General features: G+C 35.4%; 1 protein-coding gene across 7 annotated transcripts in view; it reads left to right on the forward strand.

Annotated features, from left to right (window-relative positions):
• Positions 1–15,549, forward strand: part of CCDC138 (coiled-coil domain containing 138) — a 38,558-nt gene extending 23,009 nt beyond the window's left edge. For 6 of the 7 annotated variants that reach the window (XM_026096992.2, XM_026096988.2, XM_026096986.2 and 3 more), the window contains 2 exons: positions 13,841–13,979; positions 15,260–15,549. In XM_026096992.2, coding sequence (XP_025952777.2) covers positions 13,841–13,979; positions 15,260–15,431 — 311 coding nt within the window. In that variant the 3' untranslated portion in view covers positions 15,432–15,549. Of the gene's footprint in view, positions 1–13,840; positions 13,980–15,259 lie in introns of those variants that run through there. The other variant, XM_026096993.2, reaches the window with a different exon arrangement.
• Positions 15,550–19,276: the final 3,727 nt, after the last annotated feature.

A 19,276-nucleotide genomic window follows, 5' to 3' on the forward strand; every position in this document is an offset into this window, starting at 1 on the left:
GTTGCCATGTATTGTAGTGGCAAAAATAGAAGTGTGTTTGTCCTGGAATGGAAGAGCATTGAATTACAAGCCATTTTGTAGTGAGATAAGTGGCAGAAAAGTTTAGCAAAAAGTTTTATTCTACCTTCTAGCCTCTTTGCCTGACCATGCAGTTAGTGTATTCTTATACTAAATTATTTATATTCAGAGGGCTATTTCTGTTAGCTTAAAGCAGGAATTTATGCTCTCTTTTAAACCTGTATTGGTATGTAGTCTTAAATGTGAAGGAGCAAGCAATATATTACAATATGGAGTTTGTCAAAAAGCCAACTTCTGATCAGTAGAAGTCTATACTTCCATTTTTCTCCTCTACAATAAGTAATCCTAGGCATTTTTTCAACTTGCTGGAATATTTTTTCTGAGTCCGTATATGACTATTCTAGCATTTTCATTCAGAGGTGAAGTGATTAGAAAGTTAGAAAAAAAGTCAGTTTTTTTTCCCTGCATATTCTTTTTTTTCATAACTTATTTTTTAATTCATTTTTTGAAGTATTTTTACAGATGCAAATTTTGATCATCCGAACTGAAATATGTGAATCAGATGTGAATGAAGTATGCAGAATTTTGCACTATCCCTCCTTATAGCTGTACATATCTTTTATTATACCAAGCGGTGAATGCTAATAGTTCTCTATAGCTCAGGCCTGTCTAAGTCCTTCTAGTACATTCTCTTCTCTGTAAGAAATTCTCTTCCTTATCTTCCAGTGAGACCTAGATATCCCTCATTTATCAAGGAATATTACTTAAGCTGCATAACAAGAAAGCACCTACTGACCTAAGATGGATATTTCTGTATTTTGATAGAATTTATAAACAAGCATGTCTGCAGTACTGCTTAAAGCTCATTGACTGACTTTTTTGATACTTACATTTTCAGCTTTATAGGAATTTTTTATCATTCCTTTTGTCATCCACAGTATATCTGGTACAGAGGGTCCAATATCTAAATTTGCCTTGCTAGTTCATACAACATCAACAGTGCTAAGAAGGCCATCAGTTACTGAAAATTATGTTGAATGCAGAAGTTGAGACATTGATATCATCTGTTTTTTATCTAGGTGCAAGATCTCAATGGTAAATTAAAATTAATAGTCTTATTGCTGTGCATCTTTACTGGGATACAGACTTGTCATGCACTGTGTCTCCATTTTTGTTCAGCAGTTTCAAATAAAAAAAAATGTGAAGGAGTCCTGACACCAGTGTTTCAATAGGAAATGGTACAGGTCTGACATCCCACATTAATTTTTTCTTCTTTCTGCCAATTCATTATTCTGTGTTCATCAGTCCTGACCAGCTCAGGATATACATTCATATGCAACATCTTCTGCTGTCCTGATAGGTGCCTTTTTCTGTTAGATCTTTTCTCTTCATTCTTGCAAAAAAAAAAAAAATCAAGAATCAGAGATGGAGGAATAATTAATTCTACAGTAATTTAATTGTCCTTCCCTGAGAGAGGAGCTGATCTTGCTAGATCAGAATATGGTCCAGAAGATGGCTTTAGGGCACCTCAAAACCTGAAAAAAATGCATAAAGCTGAGATTCCTCAATTCCTCCTGGAAACTGTGGCCAGAAAGCCAAATAGTGTGTTAAATGTTCTGCACTGTTCTGTGCCTGGTGGGCTTGGTATAACATTTAACAAGGAATTGTGTGGTAATAGATCTGTAGCATTGTTTTTTGGCACTTTAGAGACGCCATATTTCTTTCCAGGGCTTTCGTTGCACCCAAAACTACGTTGGCATCTCATGGCTAATATTTGGGAAAAAATAAAAAAGGATCGCTTAAAATAAGTCTAATAAAAAAAGACAGTAAATCAGAATTTGTTTGGCAGAGATCTTCTCTGTCATTTGCTGAATGTGTGTTGACATTTACCATATGGTTCTGTCAAGGTAAGGCTAACTTTAATAAAACAAGTTGTCCTTTTATGAAAAGGCTCCCACAGATTGGTGGGAAGAAGTAAAATCTGTATAATGAGAGGCAGATGATAGCCAAAATGTCTGTGTATCGTGCCTCCTTGTGTGCAGTGTGCTCATACGTGCTTTTGGATGCACAGGCACCTCCATGCCCTTAAGACTGTTGCTGATGAAGATAGCTATCAGAGTTGGAGTAAAACTGTGAAAGATTACTACCATCTAAAGATTACTACCCCTTCAGTTCAAAGACTAATGAAACACTCTGCTCATTAAGAATTTCGAGCTCCTCTTTGTTTTCAGTGAACTCATGCATTCCAATCTGAAGGAAGAAGCAGACGGCACCTTTTTGCACTGCTTAACTCAGCTATGTGAGCTACAAAGCAAGAAGCATAGGTTGCCACACAAATGACCCTCCCCAGCTTCTGGTAACAGACTTTCTTTCGGGAAACCTGACTTGGAATCACCAGGTCTAGTGATTGCAGGAGAGCATGAGCATTACAGGTAGTTTCAGTGAATTTCTACTCTTCAGTTACCTTTCCCATTGACATCTTTGTGACAAGATACTGTTGAAGCAACACGTCAGTGTTCATTTAGATAACAGAAGAGCAGTAAATGTATCCTCAGTATTCAGGGTTTAGACGTTTTACTCCTATTCTGGAGATAAAAGGGAAATACCAGCTTACCTTGACCCTCTGTGTGTTAGCAGGTCTGTCCGTTTGCGTTCTTACTGGTAACACCATTTGGCATCATTTCCTCATTAGATCCACAAAATAGACACTCAGCCTTCAAGGTGCTTTTTTTGTTCATCTCTTTGTATTACTTCATATTCCAGACTGGAAGGTTTTCAGTCACTACTGGGATCAGGTTTTCCACTTTAATCTTTGATTCCACATTAGCGAGAGCTTACCACATTCCACAAGAATGATGCCATACTAATAGATCTTATAAACCAGCTCTAAGCTTATTTAAAACTATAAATAAAAACATGCCTGAGGTCCACAGCTTCATGAACAGTTTGTGTGAGTTAACCTGTATTCAGTACAAGAGTGGATAAGACCAGTGTATCGATCCAGCTAGGCCATAGAAACACAGTGATCTTAACACCGCAGGAATTCTGTAAAGAAACAAGGAAAGCTTCTCTTTAATACCAGTGGTACCTTAGGGAAGCTTGCTTGTATGTTTCCTGAAACTTAGATCCATCATCATAGCATACAAAGCACCACGGCCCACGTTCTAGTATAGAGTGCAGTCAGAATCATGCATTATTTCTGTAAAAGTTTCAGGTCGTCTGTATTCCGTTTATCAGTTTGAAATCTCAAATTTGTATACTTGTCCCCAGACTATATTACATTATATTTTAGGCATTCAGAACTTGCTAGTAATCCACCTGCACAGATAGTTCCAAGTGAGTTTTCATGTCATTGTGTCATTCTGAAGTATTGTGCCAGCCATAAATAATCTCACTGTTTTATTCCAATCATTGACATTCTTAGAACTATAATACCATGTCAGGCATAGAGAATATGTATTTGCCAATCTTGTTTGCCTTACTTCTGCCAAAAATGCTAGAGCCTTAGGAGGAGGTTTAAATGCTACACTGATTACCATTCCTGTAATACACAAAAACATTCATAGTGGGAGCAAAGTCTGACTTTTGAGGTGTCTGGTGACATGGCCCTGAAAAAAACCGTTTAAGGTTAATTTCAGCTAGCTCCTCAGGAGGTAAAAGGAGTTGCTAGATGTCAGTCATTTAGAAATTTCAGAGAGTTTGCTTTGTATCAAGAGGACTTCTGTTTCAGTTTACTTTTATCCAGTTATAATCTTTGATTTTGCTTTTGCTTTCCTCCAGTATTTCTGTGGGTTCTGTTCACTTCTTTACGGTTACTACATTTGAGGAAAGAAACTGTGCAACTGAATGAGATCTTACCTGATCATTTGTTCTCTGTTAGCAAATACCTTCTTCATTTAGCCTATACTAGAAACTTGATAGGTAGCTGAAATTCAGCTGTAAGTAATTGTTAGGGTAAATAATATAATTTCCAGGTTTTTTTTAATTTCAACTTACATTTTTATGGTGGAAAGTTACGTTTGTGTGGTGGAGTGATTGTCAACCTTTGGATGAGCTTTCTCAGTGATCTAAGTTGAAGGATGAATGTAGTCTTCTATCTTCAGTGGAAGCAATAGGTTGCTTCTAAATTTCACGGTTGGGAGAATTAACAGCTTGTTATGAACCTGACAGTAGAAAGTCAAGTCAATCAAAATATTTTATCCTTTTTCTCTTGAAACATTCTGCTCATATTTTTGTCTAAAAATGTCAATAACAGTGAATAAATTGGGGTGCATTTCCAATAGTTAGTATGTAGGAACATAACTAAGTTGGCTATTTTAGCTGTATTTTTACTGTAGCTTTCTTATCAGTGCTGTCTTTGTTTCATGGTCAGATGGGATGAGTACTAGTTCAGGTTTGTCCTTTTCAATCTCTTATTTGGCTCTCCCCACCCACCACCAGGATTTTAGACTATCTTCATTTTCTGAAAGGTGCCAATTTTTCCATGCTGCAAAGGTGGCCCAATAAAAGCAGAATCAAGGGAGCAAGTCCTTCAGTCTCTTAGAATGATGTTGCTTTGCAAGAGTCATCTAATGAATGCCATGGCATTCAACTTGATCCTTCTTTGGTCTTTGCAAGTAATCAATATGATCACACACTCTTGGTCTACGAAGACGTCTTTCTTGTTTTCCAAGGAATAAAGGGACCAGATACATTCCTCTTCATTCAACAGGCAAGAAAACTTTTTTGAAGGCACCTGAGGTTTTTGAAGGTTTCCTTGCCTACTCTAGGCACTGACATAGAAGACTGACAGCTGCGATGTCTGGGTTTTAGTTCCATCTGTTAGCTGTGAACCTGTCTAAAGATAGAGAGAAGCTACCAAATGTCTGATTACAGAGGGACAGTTTATTGTTAGGCAGGTTTGAAGAACTGTTGTTGAGTCGTGTGAGTGTCAGAAGCGCATTTGCGCAAGGCATCATCACAAGAAAGCCTTCAGTTCTCAATCCTCTACTACTAGATTTGAGGAATGTGTGAAGGTTTTGCAAGTATAAACGCAAATGCACTATTGAAAAAAACTGAAAAAAACTTCTCGAAGAACATTGTTTAAAAAAAAAAATACATTTAGTATCTTGATAAACTCTGGCTGAATGTGCTCAGAGATAGATTTCCAAAATTCAGTGTCCTGACCTTTGAAATTTTGGAAGTAAAATGTATTAACTACTAAAATATCAATTTGTTTTGGTATAGTTGTATGGCTTACAATATATTTATTCTTTAACATAGTTCTTACCATTTCCCATTTAAACTACTATGAAAAATTAATGTTTAATAATTAAATAATAGTTACTTTTAATCATTCAGATTATTATAGCATTACACCAGCAGCTTCCAGGGCTGCTTTGTACCCTGAAGTTCTTCTTTTTTGTATGAGCACAGATGTATTTTCTCAGCAGATCCTGTTTCTAGGCCTGTAGTTGTTGTTCAAGAGAAATTCCAGTGTGCTAGGCATGCAACGTATTTTGGAAGCAATCTAGTAAAAGTAACATGACCTCAGCAAGAAAATTTGTTCTGGATGTGAAGAAGAACATGACATCCATTAATATTAAATCAGTGTGTAGTTGAATACTTGTCATATACTATCTTGTTAAATGTTCTTGTTCCTCTCTTTTCACGCAACTTACTGTATTTTTTTTTAACCTGTGAATCTGTTAAAAGGTTGTAAAGAGCGTAGTGAGCTTATAGTCACCTATCAGAAATACCAGTTGTTTACCTGTAGTTTGATTCTTGCTTGATCTGCAAACTGCTTTTAATAGAGAACTGTCTATCGCAGCTTCATCTTTTACAGTTCTACCCAAAGAGAGCATATATCTTAAATTTATCCTACAGTAATAGCTGACTTCCGTCATGTAGATTCGTAGGTCCTCCTTCCTCTACCTTGTGTTCATTCATGGAAATCAAAACTTACTGTCACATTAGACATTCCCAAAGCACTGGCCTTTGCTTACTTACTGTCTTCGACACAGTAGAGGAGTTACAGTTACTTCTTTATTTCTCGTTTACCCAGAGAATAGTTTGTGTTAGTGTATGCTTATTCAAAAACTGAGATGAGACTGCATATTGAGAAAAAAGTCTGTAAATGAGTCTCTGCTACGTTTACTGTAAATTAAGGCATATTATGATAGGGCTTAAGTACAATTTCTTAACCATATTAATGTGACAGATTTTTTAGGACTGCAACAGCGAGCTGTATTTATGCATTCACTAAACCTTACTTTTGATTTTGTTGCAAGAGAATAATCCAGTCGTATATAAGCGAGTCTGTATCCAGATTTACTTGTTTCACAGGGAAGCTAATCAAGCTAGTCTCTCTGTGGAGATGTAAAGATTGTCTCTGTAATAAGCTATTCTTGTTCTTTACCTGTAAACAGATCTTTTTTTTTTTTAAATGTGGACTGCCTGCGTGCACACTCCCAGTGTATCTTCTACTCATCCTTCGAATTGGTATGCATCCATAATAAGTGCTAGCACAGATACCTCTAAAAAGTGGATGTACAGAATCTGTCAAATAAATTGTTGATGCTGGTGAATATTTTCCTCTTTTGAGTAAATAATTGCTCCTTTGTTTTTTGCTTTTGTCTGAGCATTTTGAGATTTTTTTTAAAGACTACAGACAACGAAGGTATGAAGTAAAAATGCCTATCTTCTTAGATGAAATTTTAAGCACATTTTTGAGCATATTGTTTTTACTGGTAACCGTTTAGAGGATTGAAGCTTTTCAAGTGAGGTTATTCTGCAGTACAGAAAAGGTAAAAATCTTAGGTCTATAAGTAGCATACTAAGGGAGGGTTCCCCCCACAGCCTATGTAAAAGGCAGGTGTGATACTGTCCTGAGGAACAGTGTTTGACGCTAAAGCAAGAGGAATGATTTACAGCTTATGTGGGATAAACACTGAAATACAAACTATTTAAAAGGAAACTGTTCCTCTATTACCGTGTCTTACCTTGGTAATTTTTTATTCATTCTTCTGAAAGCAATGAATAATTATATTGGATTAATATCTGTTTTATTTTAATCTTTTAACCATAGATAAGTATCTTTAGCTCTGTTAAATGCAGCCTGTGAGAATGTTAGGCCCGTGTAGTATAGGCAGTTTCCAAAAGTTGAAAACAAATAGTTACACCAAGAGTTTGCACATATTTTTGTCAATTCATTGCAGGCTTAGTTTGAATGCTTTTGATGAAATAAATGGTCACAGTATTTAAATATGAATGCAGTAAATGGAGTAAGCTCGTTAAGTTCTACTGAAGTCATAGTAGCCTTCTCTCTAATAAGAAAAAAAAAATCTGGTAATTATTTTCTTCTTGTTCTAGTAACAAGTGAGTAATGCCTTAACCATTTTGAATTTTAGAGCCAAGTAGCTACTTTTTAAGTAAAGCTTCACTCTTCATTCAGGATAATACTATGCTTTATGAGCAGCATACCCATTTGAAGGCAGATGTGAATGCTAACTTTGTTTAAAAAGTATTTCATGTACAAAGGAGCAATTTATATTGTGACTTGGATATATGCATTCCCCTCCTATCTATTTTTATGAATACTTTAGAACAATAAAGCTTATTAAAGCAGGATCTTCTTTACTGTTACTGACTAAACTTGCATTTTTATATAAATAATTTACATACACCTTTCCATGAAGTAGTTTAATTTCAAACAATTAGGTACAATTCAGTTAGAGGGAAAAAAAGGGTTTTTTTAATATGCACTTTGCATTTTCAAGGAAAACTGAGAAGAATGCTGTAGTTGAGCTAATTTTGTAAAGGAGGCTAATAGATTTTTTTTTTTTTTAAGTACGTAGATAGTACAATTTGTGCAGTCTCGAGGAACATCTGTCCATTGTCAGAGTCCAGACTTTTATATGCTTAATTGCAGTGTGATGTGGCAGAATTACACATCCTCCCAAGTGAGATCTGATTATGTAAAGATGAATTTGTTGTCATGTTTGAAAAATTGTGCTCAGTTCTGAGCTGCTTATTACAGGAAAGATGGTACTGAATTAAGAGAAATATGACAGTTGAGGTTTGATTGAAAAAATTTTGTAACAAAGCTCCTTTAGGTAGTCTTCTGCAAGAGAGTTGTGATTCCTGTAGTGATCATGGTAGTTCATTACGCTTTTTCTGGTTTCTTGAACACAAGTAACGCAGAATAGTGCATAGCTCAGTTTAGAATGCTGTCTGGGTTATTTGTAAAATAGTGTTAATTTCTCAATCTGCTGCCTCACTAGGATCACACTGTAATGACTAGACTGTGTTGGTTGCTCATAGGCACACTGAGTTCAATTAAAACACTGAAGTTTTCATCCTCTGACATTTCTAATCAATGATCTTCCAGGATAAATGTTTATTGTTTCTTAATGTATTTACTTTCCACTTCTGCTTTCTAGTAAGTAAGATAATTCTGTTTCTCATCTGTGTTATACCAGTCTTCTAAGTGGACAGTTCTGACATCAAATTTAGTTAGTATACTCCCGGACCTTTTTGCTGCAGTCATTAATGAATATACTAAATAAGCACAATTGGAAAAAAGTGTTTAAAAAACTAGAAGTTCACTTTTCAAGACAAAATATTTTGCTTCATTTTTAGCTGATTCCTTGTGCACTTTCCACTTCTACTAACCCCCATCTTCTCCAGTGTCATGATATTCTGTGTGGTGCGATATCAAATGGTATTGAAGTCTAGACAATTTAGAACTGCTTTAGCATTTATTTAGATAATATTTATCTTATGAAAGTATGTGACTGCTCTGGCACAACCTTTGATAAACCTACAGTACACTATTTCATTTTTGATTTTCTTCTATTTCCTGAAAATATCATTGAAGTCTTATTAAAGGGCATGTATTTGTTTAGATTGCATTTTTTGTGGTCTAGGTCTTAAATTTATGCGTACTACATTGGCTGTTCTCTTTTCATGAAGTGTTACTTTCTGACTTGTTAGAGGCAATTTTCTTGTCATAAAATTCAGGTAACGTTTCTTTCAGAATCATGAGGTCTGTTCTGGAGTCTCTAACTAAAGGACTCTTGGAATTATGATTTTTGAGCATTTTTTCATCCCTTTTATCAAGATCGATCTCCTGAAAACTAATGAATTAGTGTACATTTGCACTCAAAAGATTACAGTATCATTAGCTTTTATACCATCTTACTTGTGCTGAAGACAAATGACCTCACTTCTTTTTGTTCTGTTTTTACTTACATGACTGGAAAAGCTTTTGCTTTGTTTGTTTGTTTGTTTGTTTCTTTTCTGATCTGTCCTTTTTCTGTTCGTTCTAGGCTTCTGTTCATTCCAAGGGCCTTTTGTCATATAAGTAGTCCTGCGAGGTTTTTAGCCTTTTTAATGCAATTCTTTTCTTGCTTTGAATGCAATTTCAAAATTACTTTTCTGAATATTTTGTGAAAACATAACCTTCTTCCTTGTCTTTTAAAATGTTTTGGCTTTAATGAAGTGAGTATAATTTTCTTTTACATGGAAAAGTTAGTCTTTCATCCTCATATGTTGTGGTGAATCAGGTGTAAAATTGATGTGTGGACCATAAAGATACTGGAATCAAACAATTAAGGAGTAAATAATAGTGGTGAACTTACTGCAGTTTGTTAAATATTTAGCTATCCAGATATCCACTCATTATCTGAATGGCCTTTTTTGTTTTGATCGACTTCCTCCATCACTTATCTGTCTTTGGATCTTTCAATAATTTGCTCTTAGATTACTTCCCAAATGTTTAGAAACTACTGTGATCATAGTTTGAGTAAGCAAGAATGAAGATGTAGTTAAACATCACTGAAGGTGGTATTCAGCTTCATGCTCAGTCAGCTAAATTTAAATGTCTGCAGGGAGCTGTCTTGCATTATCTGTTGTGTTTTGAACTACCCATTTTAATGAGTAGAGATCTAAATCTCAGTTAAGGTGCCCAGAAGTAGATGTCTGGTGCTGTTTGGCATTCCTTAGGGTTTCGTGGCTGACCACCAGTTGCCATTTGAGAATGACACTGGTCTTCCATTCATCCTGTGTCATATTTGCATGAACATCTTGCACATCCTAGGAGAGTGTCTGAAAGCAATTCAGACCATCCTGAGGTCAGCACATAGTGGGTGATCACCTGAATTGCTCCTTTGTTGCCCTTGACTCTGAGTCACGCATGAGACACCTGCACTTCAAGTGCCTTATAGTTAAATGGAATCCCACCTTGCTTCCAGTGTGTCTCACTGGCTCTTAACAGCTGCGCTTATTGTTAAACAGGAGAAAAAACATTTTCAGCGACTTGTTCAAATCTTACAGGTGACTGTATCGTAGACAATTGTTTATCAGCAACATGTAAGTGATAGTACTGTTTCCTTTTAAGTATTTTTGCTGTGGTCCATAGCATTATTGAACTTCTCCACACTAGTAGACAGTATTGCATTGCTCACTTGCATTGCTGTCATGTGTTCTCCATCCTCCTGGCAGATTCTCGTAGAAGCGAGGCAAAACTGTAATTCTTAATTTGTAATGCATGAACTTAGGGTTGTCATTCCTGACAATCTTTGTTTTCTGAGGTGATGTAGTTCTAGCTATAACCAGAATTTTCTGGATAGCTATAGCTGGTGAGATTTTATGCTGTTAGAGACAGATTACTTCAATGATAAATTTCAAAAGGAATTTTGTCCACAGTGCTAAATTGCACTTGTTCAATGGCAGTCTACCAGTCAAGCTAAGCTAATGCAACTACAATATGCTGCAATTTTTTCAGGATACTAGTGGGAGCATTTGCAGATTATTTTAAATTGTGCTGAAGTCCTGACAGGATAGATTACAATTTAGTTTTTCTAGAGTATGTAATAAAAATAAAATCTGTGCAGGTATAAAACACCCAAATAAATATTTAAAAAATGTGAACCACTTACATTCTTTTGGTTGGTCAGATTCAAGATATATTTAAGTAATGCTTGTTCTTTTACACTTTCTGGTGATTTAGAATATATCCTGCAAAAGCTTATCCTAAGTGAATCTGTAGACACTGTACCAAAAAAAATCCATTTAAGTGTGCGTCTTTATCAGTTTGCTTTCACATAATTGAACTTTTTGAAATGTACCAAGTTATTTTCACTTTGGCTCTTCTGTTTTAGAGTAAAAATTCCTCTGTTTGAAAAAGTAAAGTGCATCTCATATGTTGTTTCAGAAACCTAACAGTCAAAGAATTTTTTATAGAATACATGTATTTTTTAAAAATATTTTTAAGGGACCACTGAGAATAAGGCAGCAAAGAAATGTCCTGGTCAGCTGAATGTGGTATTTGTTTACCTCTGCAGAAAGGATTTGAAGGTTTTTTATGGCTATTTAAGGGATATTTATAGGAATAAATTGTAGGACCTCCCTCTTCATCACAGCAATCTTATGTTCAGATCTCTGGGGGGAGCATTCTCCTCTCTTTCTCATTAATCAGTGTTCAGCTGAGTCAGAAGTCATGTTAAATCATAGAAGTTTCTAAAGCCATTTGTTGTTTTAACAGACAGTAGGAAAAAAACTTTTCACTTGACTGACTTCTTGAATGTCAGTGTTCTTATATGTTTACATTTTTTTTGTTCTTACCTTTCTGAAAAGTGTATTTGGTAGACAAGATACTCTTCAGGTTTTTGTTGCTAAAACAGATTTTATTACTTCATCAGTGGAGCGGTGTATATTCACCAGACCGTTTCACTTTCTTGGCGGTATACAGTCATTTGCAGGGACTCATGCAAACTGTGGAAGAATTCCATAGAGCTGTAGTTACTGAATGATAACAGAATTTGTAGTAATAGAAGAGAAGGTTATCCCTTGCTGCTATCTCTAGGAATTTTGACTTCGAATACTCTGAAGTGATAGGAATGTTTTGATACGAAGTACTAAGACGGCAGTTTTTCCTGAAGGCGCTCATTAAGCTGCTTTGTTTATTTGCAGCTTCTGGGAAATCTGCTACCTGCAACCGTTCGTGGTTTTGTGGCCTCTTCTCATAGATTTTTTTCAAGTTAGACTTGCTATGGGGTGATACCACCATAAGTAGAACTGAAATCTAGGTTAATGATTATTCCAGCTTTAATACACTTATATATGTTTTTAATAACCTTGAAGTACTGTCATATAGAACACTCGCTCAATAAAGAGCCCTGGATCTTCAGTATATATTAGTCATGTATCACTAAAATTGGCACAAACTGTGAGGTCATCTAAGGATTCTCTGCTTGCTGTAAGTTTGACAGGTAGTTCTGATATTTTGATTTCACAGTTTTGGTAAAAAACTATTTTCTGCAGCAAAAAGTAGAAATATGTTAGAACTCCACCCTGGGCAACTCTATCCTGGGAACTGTGTGTACACAGTAAGGGCAAAATGCAGGTTATAGTGACATCTCTTGCTGTCTTCCTGATAAATTTGTTCAGTTCTTCTAGCTATTGAATTGTACGTTAGAGTGATTCTCCATTCCTAAGTTAACTACTACTTAGAGAATACATCGTTGCATGTTTTTGTTACAAAACCAGCATTCTGCTATCTTTTGTGATACTTGATAGACATTTTCGTATATGATAAGGTATACTCAGTGTTTGGAGGGCATTGCGCCATTTGTTGGTGTAGCCAAATGACATGTCATTGCTTTGCAAAAAATGCATATTTTGAACGATCATCTTCCTAACAGTAAGGTCTAGGAGTTACTATGTGTATGTTGAATATTCAATACAAATCCCTTGCTCTGAAAAAGTTAATTGTTTAAGCTCTCAGGCTGACCTTGTAATTGCCAAGGTTGGTTTTTTTTTTTTTTTTTTTGCCTTTTTTTTCTTTAAGCCCTATTCCAAACAGCGTTCTGTAACATAAGCTGTTCTTCATGATTTTATATCAGTAAGCTTCCTGAAATAAATTAAAACCTCAAATTCACGTCAAGGCTACTTGTTACAGCTAATAAGTTTTGTGTCCTTGGAGAAGGAACGGGCGGAAATTTTAACCAAAAAATAAATCCATTCCTTTTTGAACTGATAAAAGCATCTTGACATCCTATTTATAAATTAGAGTACTCAGCGTATGTGCAAAGAATTTTCTTAATGTTTGTGTTTATAGCTTTGTGCTGTAATCTGGTTATTCTAGTTTCTTATTAATTGTGGCATATTAAGTATGTTTAACGTTGGGTAAACATGAAAATATTTTCCTCACATCTGTGTTCTTCTAATGTGAATGCCCTATGTTATATGAAAGAATATACTGCATTTACTAAAAAGCATCAGTTGTTAATTTACCTTTTTTTCTCCATGGTTTTGCTATAAATCTATAATATAAGAGCCAAGAATGCGATAATGAAAGGGAACAGATATTCATATTGTATTATAATGTGATTAAATTGTGGGGAACAGGATAAAATGTAAGGATTACGCAATGTGGCGATATTAAAAAAAATCATCCACTATTTTCTGGGTGTTTTGTTGATATCTATATTCTTACACAGCTCTGACTTTTTACATGTCAGTTATTATTTTGCCTGTTTCTTAACAGTACAGTGACAGTATTTTGGTAATGAAAAGCTCTCTAGTATCACACTGTCTTCTACATATGCTGTCCCTGTCCATGCTGTTTTGCAGCAGCTTAAAATATTTGCTTGTGAATCATTTTGCACAGCTTTATGTTCCTATCACATGATAAGAGGAAAGAACTGTGGTAAATGAGCTTTGAAAAAAAATGCTCAAGATGAGAATAATTATTTGAGTCTAAATTGCTGTTTCCTGTTTTCCTTTGTTCTCAAGGGAGTAGACCTTGGTGATGAAACTTTCCAATTCTTTTCTTTTGCAGGTTCCCTACAGGCTTTCCTGGAAGCCTGCAGTAATGAATCCTTTTTCCGTACTTGTTCTGTATTACTTCGAACTCCTAAGCTAGATCTTCAGATTTTGGAAAAGCTCTGTGTTATCCTGCAAAAGCTCTCCAGAATAAAGTAATCTTTTATCATGATCATTATTCATAGAATCACAGAATTCTGTTGGTTATTGTTACATTACCAAACTGGGGGGCGTTTCTATTTCTCCTTTTTCAAAAACTCATCTCTGTTTTGCTGTTGATTTGCTACACAGTGGGCAATGCTGGACTTTCTCTGTTATCAGTTAACTTAAAAATGTTTGTCACAGCTACATAGGACAGTTCTCTCAATTTGCTCATAAATACCTCTAGTTCAGCTTCTAGAAAACATACACTGAAAAGTACTAATCTACAGAACAAGTGTTCCTTATGTATAGAGATTACAAGAATGCTTAGAAGAGAACCCTTCTTTCCTTTCCCTCTGACCTTCAGTTATACTCAGGTGCTCTGTAGAAAGCCCTCTTAAATATTTGGTCTCTTATATGACTTAGGCCTAAGTCTCATCAATTTCTGTTTCCTTCAAAAATAAAATGTAGAGTCTTGAGCTATTTAAGGTCTTTTGGAAATGTTAGTCTGTATAAGATTTGTTCCTGTTACTTACTGTTTATAATTTTACTGTAGCAAAGACCTTCCTCTTATCAGTAATAATGTGTTGCTGAGCACTATTGGTGCATTACTCATCATTGTTGCATTACTTGATGGGATTGTTTCATTTATAAAATCAGATATCTAAACTCAGCCTTTTTTATGTTAGAATTGAAGATGAATGGCAAAACTGAAGTTTTCTTTTGACTTTCCTAGAAATAAAATCTAAACTCTGAAAAAATTGTTTTCCAGTAAAATAATCTAATTTTCATTGGAAGTAATTTAGAAGTAAAACTTGTCCAGAAATCCCAAATATTTAAAGTTTAGTATTTAGTAAAAGAAAACCTCACAGTCTGTCAGCTGGTGAATCTTCATAGTTAGGCTTCTTTGAAATATTCTTGAATGTAAGTTCTCTCTCTTCTAGAATTTTTTGTTGTGGTTTTTTACTGTTTACCTTAATATCATCCTGTATTTCCTATATCTGTCCTTATTCCTTATTCTTATTTCATATCACTTGAGCTTTCGTTATGCTCTATTTACATGCCACTTTCTTAAGTGAAAGGACAGTTCTCTAGTGATTTTGACAAGTTTTTTCTCACTATGCATTGATAACTTTCAGCTTAGAGATATTACCTGCAATCCAGAAGGATGATATGAAACTCCCACTATAATGCGTATTTTTTTCTTCACAGTCTTATGTTCTAGAGCCTTTAGTGTTCACTTGAAACCTCTGAGTTATCAAATGACAATTATTTTATGTATAATCTTTTGCAGAAGTAATAAGAAGATGTTTGAATTGTTTACTCTTCACCTAATGATCCAAGAACTGCAGAGGACAACACATCCAGATCATGCCTTTCTCTGTATAAACCTTAATTCAATTCTATTTAATTTGGGATTGGCAAGGAATAACTCTCTTGCCTCCAGTCTAAGCATAAGTCACTAACAGTATCTTTCAATCTAATTGTTTTTCTGTATAATTTGTACCAGCTGCCTGTGTTACTTGAAGTATTTGTCTGGAATTGTTTTTACTGTTTTCTGTAAATAAATGCATTAAAACCTCAGTTGCTGTGTATCATGTGCAATCTCATTGATATCAGCAGATTCATAAAAAGGAAAAATGAAAAACCGTGGTGATTTTTAAATACTTTTTTAAAAAGTAAAATAACTCTGTTTTTCTGAACAACTCAGGTAAGTCATGAAATTTGACCCCTTCAAGTAAAGTTGTATATCCTGAGTAAGAATTGCAGAATCACAGAAGGGTTGAGGTTGGAAGGGACTTCTGGAGATCATCTAGTCCAACCCCCCTGCTCAAGCAGGGTCACCTAGAGCACATTGCCCAGGATTTTGTCCAGACGGCTTTTGAATATCTCCAGAGAAGGAGACACCACAACCTCTCTGGGCAACCTGTTCCAGTGCTCTGTTAAAGTAAAGAGCACAGTAAAGAAGTGTTTTCTCACGTTCAGATGGGACTTCCTGTGTTTCAGTTTGTCCCCATTGCCTCTTGTCCTGTCACTGGGCACCACTGAGAAGAGTCTGGCCCCATCCTCTACATCTTCCCTTCAGATACTTGCACACATTGATAAGATCGCCCTCAGCCTTCTCTTCTCCAGGCTGAACAGGCCCAGCTCTCGCAGCCTTTCCTCATAGGAGGGATGCTCCAGTCTCTTAATCGTTTTAGTAGCCTTCCGCTGGACTCAGTCCAGTAGTGCCATGTCTTTCTTGTACTGGGGAGTCCAGAACTGGACAGTATTCCAGATGTGGCCTCACCAGGGCTCAGTAGAAGAGAAGCAGATCAGTAATGCCAACCTTTCCTTATGGTTATGGGTATTACCTTTTACTCTTCAGAGAGTTTTATGAATTCATGGATTTATTTTTGTATTCATTATTTTTTTAGTGACTAAAACCAAGTTTTGCTTTAACTAAACCTGACATTGATGTGTTGAGTGAGATTTTTTTTTCATTTTGATGTCAGAATTTCCTAGAGTTTGTATGCTATTTTTTTGTATTTGTCACATTTAGTGTTTTATCCTGCCTTACTTGGATGAAATTCTCTTGTAACTTTTGATTGTAATATTTCTGGAAGTGTTAATAAAAACATTTCTTCAAAAGTTTGGCAGTAACAACCCATAATATAAAATTATTAAATTTTAATATTACTGCTATATTTTAAATCAATTTTCAAGACAATTTTCATTCATTCTCTTAATATGCTTGTTTTCTGAGCATCCGATGAATATATTCTGTCTTGTGTGCTAGTAGTTCAGTTTTTGGAAGTTCTCATACATAGAAAATAGGATACTTTTACAAATTGAACTTAATCTTCCATTTCTAATTTCTCATTCATCATTTGTACTGTAACTACTGAAAGTCTTTAATTGTAACATTGAAACTGCAATTAAAATGTAAAGATCTGCCATATGTTAGTCTTTGATTAACACTGGCAATCAGTACAAAACTTTAGACAGATTTGCTTTTCATTTCCATATTTTTTATGTTTTTCTTTTGTATTTTTTTCCAGAAGTCTTTGAATTGAGTCTTTGAAATTAAATTATAACTGGGAATATTCTGCAGCAATCTTTGATTTCTCACAAGCTTTTCTAAGAATGAACTCTACACCAAATTTGGCACCAGCTATGTCCTAAAGACAGAGCAAGCAGCATGTACCTTTTGGGTGGGAAAAGAATTCTAGGTAACTTTTAAATAATGCTGATCATAGATAAAAGCTTTTGCTGACAGTGGTTTATGTTTTGGAATAAATGTCTTCATCAGTAGTTTCACTTTTCTGTCAGATTTGCCAGCAATGCTGAAGCTTGCATACACCTTTGGCTAGAGACAAAACCCTCTTATTTAGTAACTGAAATTCTAGTCTTCATGTACTGCTCTGTCTTTGCTTAATCGTTAAAAATACTAGAAAATTAGTAACCCCAAAAAGCTGTATAAAGTTGTTAGGCTTCCTACATCTACGAGAATGGTAATTTTGCTCTTGGTTTTCAGTCTGTTATCACCGTGTGTGTTAAACTGCTACTCTTCTCGTGGTATCAATTTACCACACTTAAAAGTTTACATGTAATAATGGTGAAGAAAGATAATGTGGTAAAGAAGTCCATAAAGTATGGGCTAGGCTTTTACTGTTGGTCTCATGTGTTTTGTTCACAGTAGTAAGTGTCTACAGTTAGAAAAGATGAATCACTGTCAACTTTCAGGTTTTATGATCTTGAATGTTTCTGCTAAAATGTAAAAAAAAAAAAAAAAAAAAAAAAAAGAATCTGTTGAATTTTAATGTAACTGATTGATGCACTAAGGATGAAACTGGTGTTTTTGATTTTAAATGGAATTTAACAGAGCTGTGGAGAAAAATACCAGTTCTTGATTTCGCATTCATATTACAGTAAACAGGCATGTCAAGAAATAAATATATGCATTATGTAGATGAATATGAAATGTCTTATGAAATATAAACACTTCTATAAATTTAAAGGCCTTAGGAAAGTTCCAAAACGTGCATGTGACTTTTGACTGAGAGTAGTAATTCTTGGGTACACGGACAGATTTTTTTTTTTTTTAACATGAAAAATGAGTCACAAGTGTATTCTCGTAGAGTTACAGGGAGGCTAGATTTGTAATGATAGATGTAAATTTTTTTAAAGCCGGTTGTTGATGGACAACTTACACTAGTTCCTGAGTATGTTGTTAAAAAACTTTTCAGTGAAGATCTTTAAAGAATGTAAACCATGTGGTATTTTTTTCCTACATTTCTTACTAATCGATCCTGTTAATGCAGATATACTTGTGAAGCCTGCAATATCATCGATGAATTTGGAATTGATTTTATTTTCCTTCTAGTTTTTAGTCTGCGTAGGTTTGTATCTTTAGGCATGCATTTGCTTATGGGACATGGACTACATAAACCAGTAAAAAGATTCTCTTAGAATAATGTGATTCCAGGATCAAAGACTTTTAAGGAGACTAAAGTGTCAGCATATAAAAAAAGAACTAAAGTGATAATTCAAAATAATAAACTAAAATGGAAATATCAGACCTATGCTGGTTGAATTTTAATTGATAATCTACAGTAAGTAAACTAATGGTAGTGTCTAGGTTAGAAGCATAGATGACCTAGCTTGTCTTTGTCCTTAACAGGCAGGAGTAGGTACTAGGATAGACATTGTACCAATACCACTACAGTCTTTGTATTTGTGATTATAAATACTTGCTGTATCAAACTGTGTGCTCACCTGCTTGTTGCACTGTCTTGAATCCCAATCTTGTGCCCAGCCAAACCTGGTTCACCACACCTGTCCATGTTGTGGCCTTGGTCATTGTCATTCCCCTGTGTTAGAGTGGTGGCTTGACCGGCTCTGTCCCAGCTCTGAGAAGAAGAGTGTGGCAAGGGGAATAGTGTGAAGCGGGTCTCACTCTCTGCTGTCTTTTATTTCTCTTTTGCTTCAAATTGGAGGCCGTTCTCCCTCTCTCCAGTAAAACACCAGAGCAAAACAATTGCATGTATGGGGTCAATAGGTCTGGAAGAGAAAGTGGGTGAGAGAGGAGGTTGGGTTGAGATTGTATCCCAAGTCTCAGGGAGGGGAAGATGAAGAGAGTCTCAGGGCTACTTTGCACATGGTCTCCAACGCTCGGTGAAGTCTCTGATAGCACATTCCTAGGTCACCCAGTAAGATCAGATCAGCTCCAAAGCAGTGGCAGAAGGAAATCTAAGGTTGGGAGATAGCTCTCTGTGGCAATACTGGGTATGATTGCATTGAAAATGTACTGCTTTACCTATTTACCTAA

Source organism: Dromaius novaehollandiae, chromosome 1, assembly GCF_036370855.1.
Source record: "Dromaius novaehollandiae isolate bDroNov1 chromosome 1, bDroNov1.hap1, whole genome shotgun sequence".
Taxonomy (NCBI): Eukaryota; Metazoa; Chordata; class Aves; order Casuariiformes; family Dromaiidae; genus Dromaius; species Dromaius novaehollandiae.